This window comes from Urocampus carinirostris, chromosome 8 (genome assembly GCF_059441175.1).
Source record: "Urocampus carinirostris isolate Australia breed hairy pipefish chromosome 8, RoL_Ucar_1.0, whole genome shotgun sequence".
Classification (NCBI taxonomy): Eukaryota; Metazoa; Chordata; class Actinopteri; order Syngnathiformes; family Syngnathidae; genus Urocampus; species Urocampus carinirostris.
Genome location: NC_142356.1, coordinates 21,096,405 through 21,115,944, shown reverse-complemented (window position 1 = coordinate 21,115,944; position 19,540 = coordinate 21,096,405). Strand labels below are relative to the sequence as shown.

The 19,540-nt window shown below is 40.0% G+C and overlaps 1 protein-coding gene and 1 long non-coding RNA gene across 2 annotated transcripts; one reads left to right on the top strand and one right to left on the bottom strand.

The window, feature by feature from the left end:
• Positions 1–3: 3 nt before the first annotated feature.
• Positions 4–3,514, bottom strand: LOC148361214 (uncharacterized). Its single transcript, XR_015851119.1, has 3 exons — positions 2,538–3,514; positions 1,693–1,835; positions 4–1,293 (listed from the first exon to the last, which is right to left on the bottom strand). It is a non-coding gene; the product is annotated as an uncharacterized LOC148361214 (long non-coding RNA).
• Positions 1,661–18,488, top strand: LOC148361213 (hsp90 co-chaperone Cdc37-like). Its single transcript, XM_088341953.1, has 8 exons — positions 1,661–1,856; positions 7,510–7,782; positions 7,847–7,946; positions 10,330–10,445; positions 14,741–14,863; positions 14,931–15,113; positions 17,191–17,262; positions 17,326–18,488. Exons 1-8 carry the CDS (start codon positions 1,737–1,739, stop codon positions 17,416–17,418), a joined length of 1,080 nt encoding a protein of 359 aa, XP_088198079.1. The 5' UTR covers positions 1,661–1,736; the 3' UTR covers positions 17,419–18,488.
• Positions 18,489–19,540: the final 1,052 nt, after the last annotated feature.

Here is a 19,540-nt window from a genome sequence, read left to right as displayed (position 1 = left end):
AAATAATGACACAGTCCAATATATAATATGTGGTAGCGTCTTTGTATTTTTACAAATAATTGATTCGTCGCCAACTAATCTGTCAATTTATCGCACACCATTTTTTTAAATAATCATTTGTATACAATTTGGATCAGAAAGTCTACAAATTTTAGCTTTTTCATTGAATATTTGTGTATTTTTGTTATCCTTCTGTCATGATTACCGATGTGACTCAGCTGTGCCCTTTCTTTTGGCGCCAACTGCCGCGGATTCTGATTGGCTCCCGATCAGTATTTGAACCCAGTCCTGTCTGTCCCCTTTTGTCAGTCCGGTTGCGAACCTCAGTGAACACTACGCAAGACTTTTTCGACCCTGACTCCCCCTGTCCTGTTTTTGCTCCCGTATATCACCGGCTTCGACCTGTTTCTGATCCTGACCACGTCTGCTCTCCCGTCCCGGCTTCCGACCTCTCTTTGTCCCTGACCACGTCTTTTCTCCTTTTCTGTCTTACGACTCGCTTCTGACCCGACCACATTTTTGCTCTCCTGTCCCAGCTACCCACCAGCTTTTAAATAACACAGCCTTTTGCCTATCCGCTGGCCATTATGGGGATGACAAAATTCCTTCAACTTCAAGTGTTAAAGGATGGAGGAAGTTTTTCGTACCACTTGGAGGCGCTAAGTAAGTTAATAAATAAATCCAGTTTAAGTGAACATGATTAAAGTCGGTTGTGACCACAACCTTTCAGTCTAGCAGTTTCATGAACACCAAAATGACTAACCTCAGGTAAATTAGAATGAATTAGCCCCTTTTTAAAGATACACATGAAAATTGTTAGGAATTAAACTATATTACAACTGTAGCGTTTACCAAATTGTTCAAATTAGTTATCTGACTCCATTAACCAAACACAAACTTTCTTTTCCTAACAATGCATGCTCTTTTTTTAATTTTAGGGAAAAAAATATTGACAAGAGACAGGCATTTTCAAACGGGGCAGATTTTTTTTCTTAAAGTATTTAGCTAAGTGAATTCCGTCGAATTTTGCGGAATTATTGCCGAACTAGTCTAATTAGTCTTCGTCGAGCCCCCCATCTCTTGTCTCTCGTCCTGTCCCTCTTTTTCCGTCTACCGTCTTTTGACACGTCGGGGCACCGGCTCCTCCCCCATGGGCGGGCCAGGAACTCCCCACCTCGTCTGACCGGTGCATCACAAAGGCTGGGTCAGGTGCCAACTTCACCTCCTCCTCTGGCAGACTCTCACGTGGCCTCCACCTAGTCGCCACCTCCTCGCCAAAAGACGCCGCCATGTCTAAAGGACTCACAACAAGAAGGCTTATCAGAACCCTTGTCTCCTTTTCCCGCGTCAGCCTGTCCCCGTTCTTGTTGTTTCTCTGTAAAAATAATTCTTGTCTAGGTCACACTGACCCCAAGCCTTCCCTGTGAAAAATCCCCACTGCATTCAACAAATGGAATTTGTATTATATTAAATCTCTTATAGTCAATTAAATAAAATACAAAAGCCTTCAATATAGATAAAGAAAAACTTGAATTACATCTCCTCTACGTAACCCAGGTCTCCACCAATCATGCATCAGGAAAACCCAACGGCAGCTAACTAAAAGCCACGAATAGGATTTGTGTAAACAGCTTGTGGTGTGCTAAGAGGATCAGAAGGTCATTTATCCTGTCTCTAGCAGTTGGAACGCACCGAGTTGGTTAGCTAGTTGCCGCTGAACACGTTTGGACCGGAGAATGAGCAGGACCGGAGCGGGAATCGACTACAGCGCCTGGGATCACATCGACGTTTCAGATGATGAAGATGTCACCAACCCATACGTGGACACGCCAAGCCTGTTTCGGATGAGACACCGGGTCAGGATTAACCTCGTAGTACCGTATTTTCCGCACTATAAGGCGCACCGGGTTATAGGGCGCACCCCGAAAAAATAGTTTTTGGTCCTATTTTTGACATACATAAGACGCACCGGATTATAACTATAGCCTTATTCCCCTTTTTTTATAACATTATCTTCTCTGTTCCTTTATCTTCTTGCTCATACCCTCACTATGTGTAAAACTGGAGTGTCATGCCCAATTTCGTTGTCACAATATGTTAGCCCATTTGTAACAATGACAATAAAGGTATATTCTATTCTATTCTATTCTATTCTATTATAAGGCGCTACAATGGGAACGTGGACAAAACAGTCAGATAGTTCAGTCCAACTTATTACCCCCTTAACATTCCCAAAGCTTGCAAAGACGCAAATACGTGTCGAAAACACGTGCGGATGCGGTGTCCGTAAGATGTCACTCAAATGCATCGTTCCATCATTCGGAAGGTTAAAGTCTTGGGATTCAATAAATGATAACAATTCCTTCGTATCTATTTTCTTTTTCGCTCGCAACTTTACTGTGCATATGACAATAAACACTTGGAATTGAGTTGAATTTAAAAATAGACACTCCATTATCTGCACCGCTTATCACAGAAACATCGAGTTCAGTCTGAAACAAGATACAGGGATAATATAGAAAGCCGGAGTAGCTCACCGAAGTCGTTGTGTTCATAATAATGTGCAGGCAATGTCCTCTTATATCCGTGAGGGTAGTAAATCCAGGAGAATACAATATTTACAAATACAGAATAGAAAAAAATGCTTTCTCTATGCCGTCAGCCACATGCTATACGCATACGTATTTTCGGCCAATTGCAGGCTTTGTTTCGCTGTTTAAGCCAATGGCAGCCTGTAAATTATAAAAAGGATCCGCCTCTTGACCTCCGAATAACTTTAGCCAATAGTGATCGTTTCAACTGATGATTGACACGTCTTTTTCGGCCAATTGCAGGCTTTGATTGCCGTTTGAGCCAATGGCAGTCTGTAAATGATAAAAAGGATCCGCCTCTTGACCTCCGAATAACTTTAGCCAATAGTGATCGTTTCAACTGATGATTGACACGTCTTTTTCGGCCAATTGCAGGCTTTGATTGCCGTTTGAGCCAATGGCAGTCTGTAAATGATAAAAAGGATCCGCCTCTTGACCTCCGAATAACTTTAGCCAATAGTGATCGTTTCAACTGATGATTGACACGTCTTTTTCGGCCAATTGCAGGCTTTGATTGCCGTTTGAGCCAATGGCAGTCTGTAAATGATAAAAAGGATCCGCCTCTTGACCTCCGAATAACTTTAGCCAATAGTGATCGTTTCAACTGATGATTGACACGTCTTTTTCTGCCAATTGCAGGCTTTGTTTGCCGTTTGAGCCAATGGCAGTCTGTAAATGATAAAAAGGATCCGCCTCTTGACCTCCGAATAACTTTAGCCAATAGTGATCGATTCAAATGATGATTGACACGTCTTTTTCGGCCAATTGCAGGCTTTGTTTGCCGTTTGAGCCAATGGCAGTCTGTAAATGATAAAAAGGATCCGCCTCTTGACCTCCGAATAACTTTAGCCAATAAAGATCAATTCAAATGATGATTGACACATTGGTTAGCCAATGAAACGCCGGTAAATAAATCCCAGCATCCACCGCGTACTACTCGGCGTTCGGGGGAAAATCTAGTCGGCGGCTGCAAGTTAGTTGGAAAACTTAATGTTGATCCATAAATAAGGTGCACTGTATTATAAGGCGCATGGTCAGCTTTTGAAAAAAATAAAGGCTTTTAGGTGCGCCTTATAGTGCGGAAAATACGGTAGATGTTTTGCTTAGATTCTGTCACACATTGTCGTTAGTTTCCCCAAACCCCAATTGGAATCGCCAGATTTCTCTCCATTATCTACGACATATGTGTCAAAGTCAAGGCTCGCGGGCCACTTCGGGTTTCTTCGGCCCTTGAGATGATCTCCATATTGTATGGTAAACTAGGAAGCGTGTTTCTTGAAGAAAGCGTTATTTTACTGAATTTTGCACTGTGCCTTATTGTATTTCTATCCGATTTTTATTTCTATGAATATTTCAGTAGAGTGAATAATAGAAATTTGCTAATATTCTGTCTTTCTTTGATGTCAATTAGCCCACTTTTGCTAAAATAGAAAAAATAGGTAACTGATGGTGACTGAGTAATACCCACCTTTTGCATGTGTCAAGGACTGCGGCAGGAAACAGAATTTAGAACCCACTCGCGTAACGTACTCACAATTTATTGGGGAGAGGAGGAATGCGCGCACGCTCGATCCGGGGCTCGATGGTCGCAGAAGTGGATTGAAATCCAGACAAAAACGTGGTAAAAATCAACCAAACCAAGCCAAAAAACAAAACAGGATCAAACGCAGGCAAATTCAAAGACTAGGCATTTCACAGAATTTAACAGGAGTCTTGCAGAAGTTTCACAGAAGTATCACAGAAGTACCACAGACGCTCAGACAACTAACGGCTCAAAGGAGGGCGTTTAAGTACTGCCAAGGAGCAATCAGTCAATGCGTCTCAGCCGGTGTCCATGGGTGGGGCCAATTGGGCGCCGTGGCAACCACGACAGAATCGGGCGCCAACCGGCTGGGACCAACCGGGCGCCATGGCAACCGTGACAGCATGTAGTGTTCATGCTATGGGAGATTTATGACATTACAGATGGGGCCATAAGAAAATTTAGATTTATCTGATCATATTAGAATATATTTGTTAGTTTTTCAATTAAGTCCTGCACACACTCAACGCCATTAGCTTTGGGGATTTTGTAGCAACGCCTTTCGCTGCAGAACACCAACTCCGCTGTGTCAAGACCAGAACGGACACAGGACCCACTTGCTTTGCGTTTCTCACAACTTTTTTTGGAAAAAAGGGAAAAGGTTGCGCCCATGATCCAGTGATTGCTGGATGTGGGAAGCAGGTCGCTCTGAAGGGGGAAGTGGCTCTTCCGTGGCGAGCGATGGCGGTGTCGGGAACGGGAAACGGGTCAATAGCCGGGACAGGAGTGCAAAAATGTGGTTGGGGTCGGAAACGAGTCGTAGCCAGGAAAGGAGACTAGACGTGATCGTTGACAAAAAGAGGTCAAAAGCCGGGACGGGAGAATAGACATGGTCAGGATCAAAAAATGTGTCAAAGCCAGAGGACAAACAGGAGTAAAAAACGGGACATGTGGGAGTCAGGGTCGAAAAAGGCTTGCCTAGTGTTAACTGAGGTTCCCAGATGGACTGACAAAAGGGGACAGACAGGTGTGGGTTCAAGCACTGATCGGAAGCCAATCAAAGTCCGAGGCAGTTGGCGCAAAAAGGAGCGGGCACAGGTGATTCACATCAGTAATCATGACACGCTGTACCCCTGCACACCTGAAGCCGTTTTCAGCTTTAGTTTTTTACCTTATGTTTTTGATCTCGTGATAGTGATTACGAAAAGAATCACATAGTTAATACTTTGCTGTCGCGTAAAATGGGTGCCCTATATTTCTAGTCGACAGTGGCAGGGCAACCATACTGTGGAGAATAGTGCCTGACTGCAACACAGATGTAAGAAGTTGTCTTTTTGTGTTGTTGTCATTGTTGGTTGCCACAGTAATGGACTGAATTACATTCGTTTGTCATCGTTCCTTAAGAATTAAAGGAAATTGGCAATGACTTTAATGATACAGAGAGGGAACTGTAGTGTGTTTCCCTTGCTGTTTGATTCGGTTGTATAAATTGAGGACTTATGCTTGTTTTATAGTTTACAAAGTAAAAATATACTTAGTGTGGAATAAATATTGAAAAAAGTACCATCGAAATCTAGTTTTGCTCTTGTCATGTATGATATAAATCTCATCTCATTAGCTGCACCGCTTATACTCAGTAGGGTCGCGGGGGTGCTGGAGCCCATCCCAGCAATCATCGGGCAGTGGGCAGGGGACACCCTGAACAGGTTGCAAGCCAATCGCAGGGCACACGGGGACAGACAACCCACTCGCTCATTCACACCTAGGGACAATTTGGACTGGCCAATTCACCTGAAATGCATGTTTTTTGGAATGTGGGAGGAAACCGGAGTGCCCGGAAGAAACCCACGCAAGCACGGGGAGAACATACAAACTCCGCACAGGAACTCTGGAGCTGGATTTGAACCCACGCAGGAGGTTCCCATGACATGAACTGTGCCGCACATGCGCTAACCACTGCGCCGCCGTGCTTCCCTATGATATAAATAATGTATGTATAGATTAATTTCACTCTGAAAGGGCAGCACAAACGTTTCCAGCCGTCACGCTGGTGTTTTGTACTAAGTGCGCAGGCGCTGCGGAAAACGGAAACTCGCCATTTTCCAATGTGCCACACACACTTAAGGATTTTGGCAACTAAGTTCTCAAATGATCAAACATGATAATTACCGTATTTTCCGCACTATAAGGCGCACCTAAAAGCCTTTATTTTTTTCAAAAGCTGACCATGCGCCTTATAATACAGTGCGCCTTATTTATGGATCAATATTAAATCGCAAAGTCCTCCAACTAACTTGCAGCCGCCGACTAGATTTTCCCCTGAACGCCAAGTAGTCCGCGGTGTATGCTGGGATTTATTTACCGGCGTTTCATTGGCTAACCAATGTGTCAATCATCATTTGAATCGATCACTATTGGCTAAAGTTATTCGGAGGTCAAGGGGCGGATCCTTTTTATCATTTACAGGCTGGCATAGGCTTAAACGGCAAAACAAAGCCTGCAATTGGCCGAAAAAGATGAATGCGTATAGCACGTGGTTGACGGCATACAGAAAGCATTTTTTACTATTCTGTATTTGTAAATATTTTATTCTCCTGGATTTACTACACTCAGGGATATAAGAGGACATTGGCTGCACATTATTATGAACACAACGACTTCGGTGAGCTACTCCGGCTATATATTATCCCTGTATCTTTTTTCAGACTGAACTCGATAATTCTGTGATAAGCGGTGCAGATAATGGATGGAATGGAGTGTCTATTTTTAAATTCAACTCAATTCCAAGTGTTTATTGTCATATGCACAGTAAAGTTGCGAGCGAAAAAGAAAATAGAAACTAAGGAATGTTTGGCATTTCTTGAATCCCAAGACTTTAACCTTCCGAATGATGGAAGGATGCATTTGAGTGACATCGTACGGACACCGCATCCGCACGTGTTCTCGACACGTATTTGCTTCTTTGCCAGCTTTCGGAATGTTAAGGGGGTAATAAGTTTGACTGAACTATCCGACTGTTTTGTCGACGTTCCCATTGTAGCGCCTTATAATCCGGTGCGTCTTATGTATGTCAAAAATAGGACCAAAAACTATTTTTTCGGGGTGCGCCCTATAACCCGGTGCGTCTTATAGTGCGGAAAATACGGTACTTAACTCCATTGCCACCACACTGTCTTCCTCCCTAAAGTGCCCCCCTCATGCCTGACGCCAAAACCAAAATGCCGCTCGCCAAAAACACATTCCATCAGTCCGGCACTCGATACGAAGGCAATTTTTTCATTTGGCCCTTTGTCCATTTGACTTTTCATTTCCCTGATCTACTACGGCAGTCGTGCTTTTCCCTTATGCGGCACACGCAACATTGAACATGACTTGTTATTTTTCTGGGCTCAAAAGGTCCGACTGGAGAAGATGGCGGCGTTTCAACAAAGGGGAGAAGACTTGGAGATCAACCTCGAAGAGTGCAACAGGCTGCTGAAGGAGGAGCAAGGAAGACTACAAGCCATGGAGGAGAGTACAGACGAGGCTGAACGGATAGAGGTCCGAGCGCAGGTCAGCAGGCTGAGCAAGGACAAGAGATTGTTCGAAAAGATGTTAGAAGAACACAGGCGTGACGAGAAAAAGCTTCCCTGGAACGTGGACACCATCAGCAAAGAGGGTTTCAGCAAGGTGAGACGAAAACATCTCGAAACGTCCGTCAAACTCATACGCCTGCATTATGTTTGTCTTGAAGAGCGTCGTCAACATGAAACCGAAGGAAGAAACACAAGAGGAGCAAGTGGAGAAGCACAAGAGCTTTGTGGAGAAGTACGACAAGGAAATCAAACACTTTGGTAAAACCGATATCTGCTGACCTTCACTACAAATTGTCATTTTCACTTCCTCAAAGACAGCTTGAAATAACACAGGAGCACACAGGGGTGTCAAACTCATTTGGGTTGGAGGGCAAGGTCGTAGTTATAGAAGGTCATTGAAAAGTATATAATTGTCTTTGTGCAGCATTTGCCCAGCATTTGCTAGGATTCCAAGATGATACTTTACAATATGATAGACGCCATTTCTAGTTTTTAGGGGGACATTTATTTGTATAGACAGGTTAAGAAAACAGAAAGGAGATGTGATCTTCACCCCTTCCAATCTGCACTCCCTCTATTTCTATCTTTTCTTCCTTCCCTCCCTGCTCTCTCACTCCATCTCTCTCTCTGTCCCTCTCATACACTCCCTCTCCCACCCTACCTCTCATTCTCTCTCTCTCTCTCTGTATCTGTCTCTCTCTCTCACATTCTCTTATTTCCCCTCTCTCTCTCTTTTTTTCTCTCTCTCTCTCCCCCTCTCTCTCTCTCTCTCTCTCTCTCTCTCTCTTTCTCTCTCTTTCTTTCTCTCTCTATGTCTTTCTCCCTTTCATTCTCTCTCTCTCTCTCTCTCTCTCTCACACCCACTCATTCTCTCTCTTCTCCCTTCCTCTTATTCTCTCTTTCCCTCTCATTATCTCTCTCTCCCTCCCTCCCTAATTCACTCTCTCACCCTCTCTCTCTCTTCCTTATATTACCTCTCTCTCTTTCCCCCTTTCATTCTCTCTCTCTCTTTATCCCTCTCTCCAACCCTCCTATTCTCTCTCTCCCTCCCTCTCATTACCTCTCTCTCCCTCCCTCCCTATTTTTTTTCTCTCTACCTCTCTTATTCCCTCTCTCATGCTCTCTCTTTTCCATTCTCTCATTCTTTCTCTCTGTCTCCCTCCCACCCTCTCATTCTCTCTCTCTCGTTATCTCTCTCTCCCTCCCTCCCTAATTCTGCCTCTCTCTCACCCTTTCTCTCGCTCTCTCTTTCTTCCTTTCATTCTCTCTCTCTCTTTCCCCCTTTCATTCTCTTTCTCTCTCTGTCCCTCTCTTTCCCACCCTCTCATTTGCTCTCTGCCTCCCTCTCATTATCTTTCTATCCCTCCCACCCTATTTTTTTCTCTCTACTTCCCTCATTCTCTCTCTCACTCTCTCTCTTTTCCACCCTCTCATTCTTTCTCTCTGTCTCTATCTGACCCTCTCAATCTCTCTCTCCCTCCCTCCCTCTTATTCTCTCTTTCTCTCTCATTATCTCTCCCTCCCTCCCTAATTGTCTCTCTCTCTCTCTCACCCTCTCACTCTCTTTCTTTCTTTCATTTTCTCTCTCGCCCTTTCCCCTTTCATTTTCTCTCTCTCTTTCTCTCTCTTTCCCACCTTCCTATTCTCTCCCTCCCTCTCTCTCATTACCTCTCTCTCCCCACCTCCCTAATTTTTCTCTCTACCTCCCTCATTCTCTCTCCCATGCTCTCTCTTTTCCACCCTCTCATTCTTTCTCTCTGTCTCTTTCCCTCTCATTATCTCTCTCTCCCTCCCTCCCTAATTCTCTCTCTCTCTCTCTCAACCTCTCTCACTCTGTCTTTCTTGCTTTCATTCACTCTCTCTCACTTTCTCTCTCTCTCCCATCCTCTCATTCACTCTCTCTCTCCCTCTCATTATCTCTCTCTCCCTCCCTAATAATTCTCTCTACCTCCCTCATTCGCTCTCTCACTCTCTCTCTTTTCCACCCTCTCATTCTTTCTCTCTGTCTCTCTCCCACCCTCTCATTCTGCCTCTCCCTACCTCTCATTCTCTCTTTCCCTCTCATTATCTCTCTCTCCCCCCTCCCTAATTCTCTCTCTCTCTTTCTCTCTTTCTTCCTTTCATTCTCCCTCTCTCTCTTTCCACCTCTCATTCTCTTTCTCCCATTCTCTCATTATCTCTCTCTCTCTCTCTTCCTAATTTTTTCTCTCAACCTCCCTCATTCTCTCTCTCACTCTCTTTTCCACCCTCTCATTCTTTTTCTCTGTCTCTCTCTTTCTACCACCCTTCCCCACTCTCTCTCTCTCTCTTCCTCCCTCTCATTTTTTCTCTCTGTCTCTCTCTCTACCACCCTCCCCCACTCTCTCTCTGTTCAACCCTCTCATTTCTCATTCTTAAACTATTGTCAAATGGCCCACGTGCCGCGATTTTAAGACCCCTGCTCTACATGGACACAGGAAAGTGCAATAATATAGTATTGTCACGTCTACTGTATTGAATTATATCTAACAGTATTACTTCCTCAATTACAGTAGAAGCAGGTGACAACTCGCGGCGAGTTAAATATATCAGCTGATGAAGTCTGGCTTCCCAAAAATGTATTTATTTATTTGTGTATCTACTGTCCGGTGTGTTACACTAGGGATGTTGCGGCGCTATGACGACAGCCAGAAGTACCTGTCGGAGAATCCACATCTTGTGTGTGAGGAGACGGCAAACTGCCTCGTGGTCTTCTGCATCGACTATGAGATAGATGAGGTCGATTCATTCCTGTGTTAGATTTAATGTGTACCTTTTAGGGGCCTGGCCTAGAAAATATGGAGTCTGTTAGCAGCTCTTCTCAGGTGTTGCCATATTGCACGTTTGACTCTTTGTAAGCTATAAATTCGGGCATTTTGCCATCAATCTGAAGAAGAGAAGAATGATTAATAGCCAGTTACTCAAAGTTTAAATAAACAAATACAATATACATTTATATAAACTATATACCATACATTTTGAGCTTAATTTTTTTCAATTTTTTTTTTACAAACTGTATTGTTGTTAGAGTGTAAGGAGTAAAGTAATGGAAGAAGAGGAATGAATACTATACTATACTATACTATACTATACTATACTATACTATACTATACTATACTATACTATACTATACTATACTATACTATACTATACTATACTATACTACAGTGTTTTTCAACCTTTTCTGAGCCAGGGCACGTTTTTTTTACATTGGAAAAAATTTGCGGCACACCACTAACCAAAAATGTTGTTTTAATTTTAAAAAGTGACATTGGCACACTAGTGTGCCGTGGCACAGTGGTTGAAAATCACTGCTTTATTATACTATACTATACTATACTATACTATACTATACTATACTATGCCATGCCATGCCATGCTATGCTATGCTATGCTATGCTATGCTATGCTATGCTATACTATACTATACTATACTATACTATACTATACTATACTATACTATACTATACTATACTATACTACAGTGTTTTTCAACCTTTTCTGAGCCTTGGCACATTTTTTACATTGGAAAAAATTTGCGGCACACCACTAACCAAAAATGTTGTAAAATGACACTGAACAGTATGTTTAATTACAATATATAATTTATATTGCCCCCAGTTTTTACAGAATAGACACTTGACAATGACATAATATTTGCAGAAAATGATTCACAAATGTTTTAGGAAATTTTTAATTTTAAAAAGTGACATTGGCACACTAGTGTGCCGTGGCACAGTGGTTGAAAATCACTGCTTTATTATACTATACTATACTATACTATACTATACTATACTATACTATACTATACTATACTATACTATACTATACTATACTATACTATGCCATGCCATGCCATGCCATGCTATGCTATGCTATGCTATGCTATGCTATGCTATGCTATACTATACTATACTATACTATACTATACTATACTACAGTGTTTTTCAACCTTTTCTGAGCCTTGGCACATTTTTTACATTGGAAAAAATTTGCGGCACACCACTAACCAAAAATGTTGTAAAATGACACTGAACAGTATGTTTAATTACAATATATAATTTATATTGCCCCCAGTTTTTACAGAATAGACACTTGACAATGACATAATATTTGCAGAAAATGATTCACAAATGTTTTAGGAAATTTTTAATTTTAAAAAGTGACATTGGCACACTAGTGTGCCGTGGCACAGTGGTTGAAAATCACTGCTTTATTATACTATACTATACTATACTATACTATACTATACTATACTATACTATACTATACTATACTATACTATACTATACTATACTATACTATACTATACTATGCCATGCCATGCCATGCCATGCTATGCTATGCTATGCTATGCTATGCTATGCTATGCTATGCTATACTATACTATACTATACTATACTATACTATACTATACTATACTATACTATACTATACTACAGTGTTTTTCAACCTTTTCTGAGCCTTGGCACATTTTTTACATTAGAAAAAATTTGCGGCACACCACTAACCAAAAATGTTGTAAAATGACACTGAACAGTATGTTTAATTACAATATATAATTTATATTGCCCCCAGTTTTTACAGAATAGACACTTGACAATGACATAATATTTGCAGAAAATGATTCACAAATGTTTTAGGAAATTTTTAATTTTAAAAAGTGACATTGGCACACTAGTGTGCCGTGGCACAGTGGTTAAAAATCACTGCTTTATTATACTATACTATACTATACTATACTATACTATACTATACTATACTATACTATGCCATGCCATGCCATGCTATGCTATGCTATGCTATGCTATGCTATGCTATACTATACTATACTATACTATACTATACTATACTATACTACAGTGTTTTTCAACCTTTTCTGAGCCTTGGCACATTTTTTACATTGGAAAAAATTTGCGGCACACCACTAACCAAAAATGTTGTAAAATGACACTGAACAGTATGTTTAATTACAATATATAATTTATATTGCCCCCAGTTTTTACAGAATAGACACTTGACAATGACATAATATTTGCAGAAAATGATTCACAAATGTTTTAGGAAATTTTTAATTTTAAAAAGTGACATTGGCACACTAGTGTGCCGTGGCACAGTGGTTGAAAATCACTGCTTTATTATACTATACTATACTATACTATACTATACTATACTATACTATACTATACTATACTATACTATACTATACTATACTATACTATACTATGCCATGCCATGCCATGCCATGCTATGCTATGCTATGCTATGCTATGCTATGCTATGCTATGCTATGCTATGCTATACTATACTATACTATACTATACTATACTATACTATACTACAGTGTTTTTCAACCTTTTCTGAGCCTTGGCACATTTTTTACATTGGAAAAAATTTGCGGCACACCACTAACCAAAAATGTTGTAAAATGACACTGAACAGTATGTTTAATTACAATATATAATTTATATTGCCCCCAGTTTTTACAGAATAGACACTTGACAATGACATAATATTTGCAGAAAATGATTCACAAATGTTTTAGGAAATTTTTAATTTTAAAAAGTGACATTGGCACACTAGTGTGCCGTGGCACAGTGGTTGAAAATCACTGCTTTACTATACTATACTATACTATACTATACTATACTATACTATACTATACTATACTATACTATACTATACTATACTATGTGTATTATAATTCAAACTATGTGACATATTCTTTATGGACTAACCAATGACTGTTATGAAGATATAAGACCTGATAATGAGTTGAAATCATTGTTAGAAGAAGCGTCCAAAGTTATTTAGGCAACGAGTCTTCTATAAAGCTTTTTTCTTTTGGGTGATTTGCCACCATGTAATGCGCAAATGCTTTTATCTAAAAAAAGAACTCAAAGTTTGTGTGCATGTCATAAACGAGGGGGTGACACGCTTGGATGTAGTACGATAGTATATGACGGTGTTAGCACAATGATTTATCATTCGAAGATATTGCTGACCACAATTGGAAGTTATTGACACCTAGATTTTTTTTCTTCTCAATAACCAAATCATTTGCGGGAAAAAATTAAAATAAATATAAACTGGCATCCGCAGGCAAAATTGTATTGCACTTTTATGTGTGTAACAGGACGTCATACACCACAACACTGCTGCTGGGGCATACTATTACACAAAGGGGGTTCATATTTCCTGTAATACCAGACCGCTGTGCCTTAACATTTGTCACTTAAGATTAGTTTGAGCCAAGAAAAAGTGAAACAAAATTTTATACCGATTTTAATTGAAAATAAGGAGTGCACGTTGAACACATGGCTGAGCTATTCTGCAACAAATAATAATTTTATAATATTATATATTTTGCAACTGCTTGAAAATCTGCCATTACAGATTCAGTACGTTGCTGGCATGGATAAGTCAAAAAAGATTTATTCTTTGGTGGCAAATTTCAAGCTAATTAGGAAAAGATAAATAATCTTTTGCGGCACTGTGGTTGACAACTACAACAGTTACATAAAACGAATACATAAAAACTAATACACCATAAGCATTTAACCAATCACATTTTAGCTATTACTTGTTGTCAGAGCCAAAAATCTTCCTGGAAGCCTTCACAATCGATTCTGCAGGCCCTGAGGCATAACATCAGTTGGTTTAGCCAATCAGATTTCGAGATGGCCAAGCAGGGCCTTCAAAAGGCGTAAGGAAATGTCAGTGGTTCCACAAACTATGATTGATTACGGGGCGGTAACACAAGTATTTAGCCCTAATTCAAATGAAAACTTATACCAGAAATATGACGAGACAGGCTCGACGTGCAGCATTAGCGTCGATGCCGATAGAATTTAACTTCTTGATGGAACTGAGAAGCATGAATAACCTGAACGACAGATTAATCAAAAGAAAGGAGTGTGTGTGAATAAGCTAAGTGTGAGGCACATTGCAGAGTGCTTTGGGAGGTCTTCAGTAACTTGAAACACGCTATATAAATCCAGACCATTAACTATTACCATTGACTCAATATTCAGAAGCACGCCCTGATGGAGCAGGTAGCCCACCAGGCCATCATCATGAAGTCCATCTTGGATTTGGGCCGAGCGATAAAGACGGACCCGCGAGGCTGCTTCCGGCAGTTCTTCTCAAGTTTGAAGGTTATTATTCAAGGTCAAACTCAGATTTCCCTGCGCTAGGTTTACGTTTTTACCCGTTGTCTCACAGGGGCTGGACCAGTCTAACCGGGAGGCTATGGACCGAGAGTTGGACTCGTTGAAGGAACGCGTTCGTAGCTGTGCTCGGATGCGTATGGAGGAAGCCAGGGAAGAACTGGAGGAGGAGGAAAAACAGAAAAGATTAGGACCCGGCGGTCTAGATCCCATTGAGGTCTACAAGTCTTTGCCTAAGGTAAAGACGGCATACAGATACGCATGCATAAACATTGATCCGTAAATTCCGAAATATTAATCTGGTACAGCTAATCAAGTTCAAATTTAAAGGGACATTGTGCATATTTAGGGCGTACTAGTAGTTAAAAAGGTTCACTCATCAAAAAATAAATTAAAAAGAATGTTGATTTGTACAATAAGCAAAAGCCTATGAACCATTTTGCCTGAACTATTTTGCATTTTTGAAATACTTATACGTCAAGAAGCGTGTATTTATTTTCCATGAAATAAAGTTCATCAGGGAGTACTCCTCAATTATTATCATACCACAGAGGAAGAAGAACCAAAATAACACCTCTCCATGATATTGTATTCTAACCTGCAAGAAAATAAAAGAGCACACACATCTGCTCATGACAGTGTCACTGCCCCCTAATGTAGTGGAGTTGTATTTGATATTTATTCAAGGACAGTTAAAAAAATATTTTGGAATTTGTGTTTGTTTTAAATGACATGAAGCTCACGTGACAGAATTGCCTGCCATCTTGCTGCTATAGGTAAAAAAAAAACTTGTGAAATGATATATGTATTCTAACTTTTCGAAAGAAATGTACTCTGCGTGTTGAAGGGACAGTGTGTGATATTTGGTGTCTCTTAATGGGAAAATAAACGTAATTCATAAAAAAAGTAAAACTACATGAATTCTCCTATAAATGTCCATTTTTTTTTACAAATAAGAAATAGAGGCAAGAAAGGAATACGGGGATAAAAAGAAAAGTAGGGGAAGAGAAATCAAAAAAATGAAATGGAGAAAAATAATTTAAAAGGGAAAGGAATTAAAAAGTTAAAAGACAAAAACAAAAAATGCCATTTTCTCTTTTTCTTTTCTTTTTTTTCTTTTTCTGTTTATTTTTTATTTTTATTTTCCTTTTTATTATGTTTTGTGTTTTTTGTACATAAATTATTTTGATTTTGATTTCTTTTTCTTCTTTTTTTCTTTTCTCATTTATCTTTTTTTTGTTTTTTTAAGTAACAATGTGCGTTTTGGTCAGTTCGAGTCTCTGCGTTATGTCTTCTTCTGTTGTGGCTTTAGCACTTGTTTTCGGTGGCACGACAGAACACCGCGACTTTTTATTGAGTTTTTCCTGGCCCTCATGAATGTTTTAGATCAGGCAAAAAGAGGCCGTAAGCCGGGACGGAGAACAGACGTGGTCAGGAGCAAAACAGGTCGTAGTTGGAGACGGGAGCAAAAACGGGACAGGTGGGAGTCAGGGTCGAAAAGGCTTGCCTAGTATACACTGAAGTTCGCAGACAGACTGACAACAGGGGGCAGACAGGACTGGGTTCAAATAGTGACAGGGAGCCAATCAGAACCCGCGGCGGTTGGCGCCAAATGAGCAGGCACAGCTGAGTCACATCAGTAGTCTATCTATCTATCTATCTATCTATCTATCTATCTATCTATCTATCTATCTATCTATCTATCTATCTATCTATCTATCTATCTATCTATCTATCTATCTATCTATCTATCTATCTATCTATCTATCTATCTATCTATCTATCTATCTATCTATCTATCTATCTATCTATCTATCTATCTATCTATCTATCTATCTATCTATCTATCTATCTATCTATCTATCTATCTATCTATCTATCTACCTATCTATCTATCTATCTTGGTCATATCCCTCAAGAGGGGTGACCGATAGCAAGACACACACATACAATAAGAAAGAAAATAAAGATTATGACATACACGACACAATCCATTGACATCTAGCGCTCAAATAATACACATTTTCTCTCTAACATATGATTTCAAACATTTTTCATACTAGCGTCAATTTGCTAATTTTCAGTTTCATTCAAATGGAGCCGCGTATGTACATGCATGCCCTGCCATAAATCATTTTTGTTGCGCTTGTGTGACTGCAGTGTTTGTTTACCCTGCAAGGGACACTCTTCCGAGAGTTTCTTGTTTCACTCCGTTTGCACACATAGAAACGACTTATTGATCCTGTGGCACAACTCCGATTTTTGTAAACAGACTCTAGCGCTCAAACGTTGTTCCGCTGTTGTTTCTCTGTCAGGATATGCAGAGGAGTTTTGACGAGAAGGACATTGACCTTCTGCAAGAAGTCATGGGCAAGCTGCATCCTGATGTGAGTGGATGATCTTTGTTGATGATTATGTTGATAATGATGAGGATGTGTTGGTATCCCCAGGAGGGCAGGTATCACCTGGCGAGATGTATTGACTCTGGACTGTGGGTGCCTGAGCCTGAGTCAGGAGAGGAAGGGGATGAAGAAGATGATTAAACAAGAGGCTGTGATGTGAATCGGTTCGGATCTGCAGTCAAAAGTATCAAAAGTTTACCGTATATTGTCAATCTTCTTTCTCAACCTCACCCTTTTCTATTTTACACATAGCTTATAACTGGGGTCCCCAACTTTTTTCAAACTCAGAGCTACTTTTTGTTACTAAATAGCACAAAAATAACCCAGTTTGATACGTGTTTCGAAAATAACATTACATCGTGTTATTGGTGGGTGAATCCCTTAACCACGAGGGTCATAGGGGCACCGTTTCCTGTGGTTTGGCTTGGGCAAGTACAGCCTAGTGGCGTCCATCTCTCTCAAGGACAACAAATGTTTCCATCCAGTCTTGAACCAGGGACCTTTTGCAAGTTAGGCATATGTGCCAACCACTGCACTACAGAAACACCTATGTTGTTACTTTATTACTCAAAGCAGGGTTAAATAGACCCAGTCAACCACTATAGAAATAACCTTACTAGAAAATCACGATGATCCAGCACTAGTGAGCAATTTCAGAATAGTTCCGCAGGCATCTCAGCTGTTCCGAGGGGACGTGCTGGTGCCCGCGGGCACCGCGTTGGAGACCTCTGGCTTATAACATCCTTAGTATACTACAACAATGCCTTGAAATTTTATCCATTTTATCATGAATTTCCAAAACGTTTTTTTAAAGGAAATAAAGATCTATTTCTTTTATATTGTTGACTATTTTTGTCATTTTGAAATGTGCCACTGAATGTATATAGTCACGATCGTATGATTTCTTCATTATTTCACTCATTCAATTAGTCATAATTAATGAACTTCAAGTTTTATTCATTTATTTAGTTCTAATTTTTCAGTTCCTCCATTATCTTTTATTTTGTAGCCACAAAGACAGTTTTAGGTAGTTTCCACTTCAGCTCACTCTCTTTGTTTGTTTATTTAGGAATCAGTCTCAAGGTCCACCCTCCCAGGATGAAAGTAATTTTCTACCGTTTTGACCGTGCACTCGTGAATCATACAGCCATGGTCTTGTAGCTCATTTGTGCTCAGAACATTCTGTAATAAAACTTCAGAGAAACCACTCATCTCAGCTTTTATTACGGCTGTCTCACGACTCATATAAACTAAACCTGCGGATGATGAAAAAACAGTTTCCCTTCAACTAGTGTGAGACGAACTCATAAGTAGTTGTCGCAGCACAATATCTTATGGATACTTAGTGAGGGTTTTTTTTTGGTATCCATTTGATGAAATACTCTCCATGATAGAGTGAAAGTGATATCATGCGCGTGGTTGTGGTTTTCTTTTATTCCAGGTTTGAAATGGTGAAAGTAAGAAAAGGACTTTTTCAAATACAATACCCCAAAAAGATAAAAAAAGAAACGTTTATTCGACCGCGTCTAAAAATTTCACATGCTTGCACGCGCAACAAAAGGAGCTGCGCTGGTACCACGTTGGAGACCCCCTGATCTAGATAATATTCATAAAATATGCGTGTGTTTCAGATGCTAATGTTATTGCTTCATTGTCATGTCAGGATAATGATAGACATGACATTTTGCAAGTTTAATTTTAAATTTGATTGGCACAACAATTGTTTATTTTCACAAGGCAATGTTGGAACACATTTTGTGTTAAGTAAATGAAAATAAAGAAAGCATTTATGAATTTGTATATATATAACAGCCAAATGTAGTCGATGCTAAAATAATGTGAACAGGCCCTGGTAAGGTCTACCTGTTACTGATATCTAAGTTGCAATTAAAGTGCTTAAAACTGCAAATATCTAAAAAAATTAAAAAAAATTAAAAAAAAACAACAACAACAAACAAAAAAACACAATTGAAATGAAATATGGGATACCTGATTAGTTAAAAGTATGCATACATTTTGTGAGGACATTTATTACTGCTCTTTCGTGCTGTAATCCAGTCTATACATCGTACAATACTGCCTCTACGTGGCGATGGCGCGCACAGCAGTGTAAGAAAATATGACACTTATGATTGGAGTTATATTTACGTCACTGTGTTTAGTGTCTATAAAAAAATAATTCAACATTTCGGTTAACTTTAAAATCATTGACGTAAACACATATTCATTTCAACTAGAAATCACTGCGTAAAACAATTAATTC

What these genes read in the sequence shown, in the direction of transcription:
- LOC148361213 (XM_088341953.1), top strand. Translation starts at nt 1,737, where the DNA reads ATGAGCAGGACCGGAGCGGGAATCGACTACAGCGCCTGGGATCACATC. An exon ending in TCGACTATGAGATAGATGAG is followed by an intron (nt 10,446 to 14,740) that starts GTCGATTCATTC and finishes CTCAATATTCAG; the next exon opens with AAGCACGCCCTGATGGAGCA. An exon ending in TCTACAAGTCTTTGCCTAAG is followed by an intron (nt 15,114 to 17,190) that starts GTAAAGACGGCA and finishes TTTCTCTGTCAG; the next exon opens with GATATGCAGAGGAGTTTTGA.